The sequence below is a fragment of the Gadus chalcogrammus genome, chromosome 8 (genome assembly GCF_026213295.1).
Source record: "Gadus chalcogrammus isolate NIFS_2021 chromosome 8, NIFS_Gcha_1.0, whole genome shotgun sequence".
In the NCBI taxonomy this organism is placed as follows: Eukaryota; Metazoa; Chordata; class Actinopteri; order Gadiformes; family Gadidae; genus Gadus; species Gadus chalcogrammus.
In genome coordinates, this window is record NC_079419.1 from 13613027 (window position 1) to 13619045 (window position 6019).

General features: G+C 38.7%; 1 protein-coding gene across 1 annotated transcript in view; it reads left to right on the forward strand.

Annotated features, from left to right (window-relative positions):
* The window catches only part of LOC130387728 (inositol monophosphatase 1-like), a 4982-nt gene extending 2085 nt beyond the window's left edge, over positions 1-2897 (forward strand). The window contains exons 4-8 of the mRNA XM_056596955.1: positions 291-336; positions 817-925; positions 1338-1446; positions 1821-1972; positions 2377-2897. Coding sequence (XP_056452930.1) covers positions 291-336; positions 817-925; positions 1338-1446; positions 1821-1972; positions 2377-2525 — 565 coding nt within the window. The 3' untranslated portion in view covers positions 2526-2897. The remainder of the gene's footprint in view (positions 1-290; positions 337-816; positions 926-1337; positions 1447-1820; positions 1973-2376) is intronic.
* The last annotated feature ends 3122 nt before the right edge of the window (positions 2898-6019 follow it).

The window sequence follows — 6019 nt, forward strand, 5'->3', positions numbered from 1 at the left end:
CACTCACAGTGAATTAAGATCGAGGAGCTGGTGGGGGATGTAGGGGCGACTTTCTCAAGGATGCCTACAGGTAAGATGGTGGACCTTAGGGGTTTGGACCCGGAACCTCTAGGCCTGGGAGTCAAACATCCCCCATGTTCTCTTCCCTTGTTGTTGTTTATAAAAGCTACTGGAGTCACATGCAAAAAGGGCTATGGCTTCCAAATGTGTTTCAATCAAGCATGGTATGTTAAGTATATAATATGTTTTTAATCATGAAGCACAACTCAAAACCCTTCCCTCTTCTGCAGGTTCCCCTTTGTGGCTATATCCATCGCCTTCGCCGTCAACCAGCAGGTAACGAGTTAACCCCTGTGCAGTATTACATAACCTTGCTAGTGAGCTGAGGTGTCTAGTTCTGTTTACCACGTTTTCCTGAAGACCCAGTCGAGGTCTCGGTGTCACATTTCCGACCTTTAACCCCTGTGGGCTTTATGGGTTAACGTGATATTCAAAGAATGCTGCATGAAGTTTAAATTTAAATTGACACCCAGAACTCAGAGAATCTCAGAATGGCACTGATATCATGGTGATGATTATGTACCATGCAGCAGTTTTTACAGTTATCATATTGTTCTTATATTTTGGATAAAAAAAGACGAATCTGCTTTAATGGAATTCATAATTCATCATTCCTTTAGTTATTATTTATTTTTGTGTTATATCGCCCAGATACTAAACATACTTACGTCAATAGTATGAACACGTAGAACGTCAGAATACTACTGATACTGCCAGTGGTACTTGGGAACTGACTGGGTGTGTGTGCCGCTGCAGACGGAGTTTGGCATTGTGTACAGCCTTGTAGAAGACAAGATGTACTGCGCCCAGAAGGGGAAGGGAGCCTTCCTCAATGGTGTCCCCCTCCTCACCTCCGGACAAGAGGGTACTGCCCTTCCTCCCTCCCTCCCTCCCTCCCTCTCTCCTTCCCTCCCTCTCTCCCCTCTCTCTCTGCAAACCTCCCTCCCTCTCTCCCTCTCTACAATTATTTGATGAATGTGGGTGCAAATGGATGTAAAGGAATGAAATGTGTTGGTGTCAGCGTCAGGTACGTTTATAGTGAGTGTAAACAGACACAAACAAAAGATAATTATTTAAAGATACCTTTATTGTAAAGTGTTAAAAAACACAAAGAAATTTGTCTTTGCTTGTTTCTGATGGAGTCTGTGTGTGTGTGTGTGTGTGTGTGTGTGTGTGTGTGTGTGTGTGTGTGTGTGTGTGTGTGTGTGTGTGTGTGTGTGTGTGTGTGTGTGTGTGTGTGTGTGTGTGTGTGTGTGTGTGTGTGTTTGCGAGCGCAGACGTCAACCAGTGTCTGGTGGTGACAGAGATCGGGGCTGAGCGAGATGACCTGGCTCTGTACACCATGACCTCCAACATCATGAGGCTGCTCAAGCTCCCCGTCCACGGGTAGGATACACACCGCAGCACCAGGTTGTCAAACATTGAAACCCATGGAGCATTCCCAAGGCAGGGCTCCAATTGCTGGAGAATGTTTATCTACATCTCCTCATGGTTTCCAAGAATGGTTACAGGTTTTCAAGTCAAGTCAAGTCAAGTTACAAGTTTTGATAAAAATCAAGTTACACTCAAATTGACATTCACGTTTGATCACAATCAACTTACAAATGGTTAGAATCAAGTATCATTGGATTGGAATCAAGCAACATTTGATTAAAATCAAGTTCACACTCAAGTGACTCAAGTGACATACAAATACTCTAAGCACCGCCCATTTCCGACGTCACATGTCCTGAGAGCGTGGGTTCCCTCCTCCCTGGCAGTGTGCGGGCGGTGGGCACGGCGGCGGTGGACATGTGCCTGATCGCCACCGGCGGGGCTGACGTCTACTACCACATCGGCATGCACTGCTGGGACATCGCCGCGTCCGCCATCATAGTCCAGGAGGCCGGGGGCGTGGTCATAGACACTGACGGTCAGTTGTAGCCCCGCCTCCTCCTATGTTATCTCAGTTTTTTAAAGTCACTGTATGCAATTTTTTGGGAAGCATTTCAACACTTTACAATAAAGGTACAATAACTAACAATTTATTTACATTACTAAATGTTATTCGTTATTACTTAACCGTTTAGTAATGGTCTTGTTATTACTTACCAATGGTTTTCATGTTTAGTTAGTAAACATGAACGACATCAGTCATTCATGTTAATGTAATAAACAGTTAACTAAACCATTAGATAGTTCATTGTTACTTAATGTTTATTACTGAATTAACCAATATTAATTCATGGTTAATTATTGTTCCCTTATTGTGAAGTATTACCGTTTTGTTTGAGCGCAATCTATAATGCTCTAACAAAAAAACTCTCTCCACTACAGGGTCAGAGTTCGACATGATGTCAAGGAAGGTTATTGCAGCCAGTTCCTTGCCGGTAGCCAAACGGATCGCAGAGGTGGTGCAGGCTTTCCCCTGTCGCCGTGACGACGTGGACCCTTCAATGTGTATATGTGGAGCCAGCAGCTGTTAGACTGCATTCTTCTATAGTCTAGTCACTCTAGTGCCTGCTGCTACAGCAGTGAAAACACTACATTAAGATAAATGTGAAAGATGTCTTAAAGTAGGAGACATTCCAAAGCGAAGGTTTTAAGAGAAAGAAAGTGAACGTTTCGTTTTTTTTTTTATGTATGGATTATATTTGGTTGGGTTGGTTCTGTTTTAAGGCTTTATATGAAATACATTAAAACACTTAGATTTCAATACAATTCCATTTGTTGTGTTTGATTCTCAAGTGTACTGCTTACATATTATGAGTGGAAATTAATATTAACTAATCGTTAAACTGATATAATTGTGGCCAAAATACTACCATTTGCCCAATGCAAACTACACCATGGTACATAATTACATAACACGGGCCTGAAATACAAATTACATTTTATTAAATAAAAAATAATATATTGAAAAATGAAAACATTTGCAGGCACTGTGTAATGTTTTGCCAAAGACGTTTGATATGGCACATATATACATTTGTTTATGATGACCAAAAATGTCTAGATTCTTACTGTTTACTTTGTAATATTAGTGTCCGGTAGGCGGCAGCAAATAAAGAATACTAGCGCATATTTTTACCTGAAGAAGAGAAGACAGGGAATATTTTAGAGGCAGCAAAGGAATCCATAAAAAAGAAGGGAGGTAAGCACAACAAGAGAAGTGTTCCATGGTGGACTAAGGATTGTGATAAAGTAATTAAGAGTTGAATGAAGCATTTAAAATGTTTAAACGAAATCACAGTTTTCAGAATCTTATTGAATACAAAAAGATGCAAACAAGTTTAAGAAGAGTAATTAAAAATGCAAAAAGGGAATATTGGAGGTCATTTTGTAACTCGGTGGGAAGGGAAACCAAAATAGGTAAAATTTGGGGAATGTTCAGGAAAATGAATGGCATTAAAAGAGAATATGGATATCCAATCTTATCTAATGGGGAAATTACAGCAGTGAAAGATGAAGAGAAAGCAGAGATGTTGGCAAAAACTTTTGTTAAAATTCACAGTTCAGATAATATTAGTGAAAATGGAAGGATAGGAAGGGAAACAACAATTGCAGAGAATGAAGAGCTATTAAAACAGGAGAAAGATATTAATGATTTACTTAATAAACCATTTACAAAGATAGAATTGAACCGATCTCTGAATAAAACCAAGATGTCAGCGCCAGGTAAAGATCAAATATGTTACATCATATTAAAGCATCTAAGTGAATCAGCTAAAGAGATTCTTTTGAAATTATTTAATAAAGTGTGGGAGGGTGGAAAACTACCGCTAAGCTGGAAGGAGGCCGTTGTAATTCCAATGGGGAAACCAGGGAAGGACTTGACAAATCCAGGGAATTATAGACCTATTGCTTTAACATCCACCATGTGTAAAATAATGGAAAAAATGGTTAATGAAAGGTTACCATATTATGTAGAAAGCAAAGGATATTTATGTAAGTACCAGAGTGGTTTTAGGAAGGGTAGAAACACAATGGATCCAGCAGTATGTTTAGAACATGATATAAGGAAGGCACAAATAAACAGAGAAAGTGTAGTGGCTGTGTTTTTCGATATTGAGAAAGCGTATGACATGATGTGGGGAGAAGGACTATTAGTAAAGCTTGGTAAATTGGGTATTAAAGGGAGTATCAAGGGAGTATTATGAGTCCTCTATTATTCTCTTTAATGATAAATGATGTATATGAAGATATAGTCAATGAGATGGGAGTTTCACTTTTTGCAGACGATGGGGCAATATGGGAAAGGGGAAGAAATGTGAGCTTCATAGTGCTGAGATTGCAGAGGGCTATAACAAGGGTAGAAGAGTGGTCATATAAATGGGGTTTCTGTGGAAAAGACAAAGATAGGGTTTTTTGCTAGGAAGAAAATTGGGAGTGATGTTAAGTTAAAAATATACAACCAGGAGTTGGAGAGAGTAAAACAACATACATTTTTAGGTTTATGGTTTGATGAGAGGATTACATGGGCTGTACATATTAAGAAGGTTGTGGACAGGTGCAAAAAAATAATTAATGTAATGAGGTGTTTAGTTGGGTATGATTGGGGGGCAGATAGAATAGCGTTAAAGGCTATATACACTGGGTTAGTCAGATCTGTGTTAGACTATGGGTGTGTAGTGTATGGGTCAGCTGCAAATACATCTCTTAGAAAAATAGATAACATACAATATCAGGCTTTGTGGGTATGTACAGGTGCAATAAAAACAACTCCAACAGCAGCACTACAGGTAGAAATGGGGGAGATGCCTCTACAGTTGAGAAGAGTACAGATGTCCTTGAACTACTACGGGGCCATAGTCAGGATCATCCAGCACAATGCACTTTAAAACCGTGTTGGGAAAAGGAGAGAAGGGAAACAAAAAGTTTTGGATGGACAGCAAACCAGAGAGCAGTACAATTTAGAATAGATCCATTAAACGTAGTTCCTACACTACCGATGCCTATAATTCCACCTTGGATTTTGCCAGATGCTACAGTTGATGTATCATTATTAGAAAAAAATAAAATAATAAACAAGTATTACAGGAGTACATAGACTAATTCTATACGTTCAAATGTATACAGATGCATCGAAGGACTCAGGTAATAAAATAGGGGTAGCTTTTACTGTGCCTACAGTAAAGAGCCAGTACAACCGTTCCGAAAGCAGACCAGATATTTTGATTGAGGTTCAACAAACATTATACCTTATTCAAATGATGGGGCTTAGTTGTTTTTTTATGTGTTCCAGCACACATTGGGATAAGAGGAAATGCAATGGCAGATAAGCTTGCAAAAGATGTTACAAAAAAAAGCATAATTGATATAAGTGTAAATATAAAAATGAAATTAAAGGGATTATTAAGCAAATACTGAATAGGAGATGGCAAAAGCAGTGGGAAGAAGAGCGGAAAGGAAGATGGTTCTACAGAGTGCAAAGGAAAGTGGGAGAAATTAGATGTGGCGGTAAGAGCAGAAGAGAGTAGTCGGTTCTATCAAGACTGAGATTTGGGCACACAGGTCTGAACAGTACACACAGGAAAACATGAAACAGGCAGATGTGAATGTGGGCAAGAAGAAACCGTAGAACATGACCCTAAAAGAAAATGAAATAGAATTTGATGACACTTATTGGAATTATTTTGTAAAATGTCTCTTATATCAAAACTTACTTTTTCTTTTCTGAATTTTCCCCTCATCTGTATTCTGTCTTCCTCGTCTGTATTGAAGACAGAATACAGATGAGGGGAAAATTCAGAAAAGAAAAAGTAAGTTTTGATATAAGAGACATTTTACAAAAGAATTCCAATAAGTGTCATCAACTTCTATTTCGTTTTCTTTCAGGGTAGCTAATTTGTTTTTGAAAACATAGGTTCAAAAGTATTTTAATTATTATTATCTTTATTTATTTATTTATTTATTTTTTTAAGCGAGGTTGTTATTTATGCCACACTCCATACCAGTAGATGGCGGAAATGCATCTTTA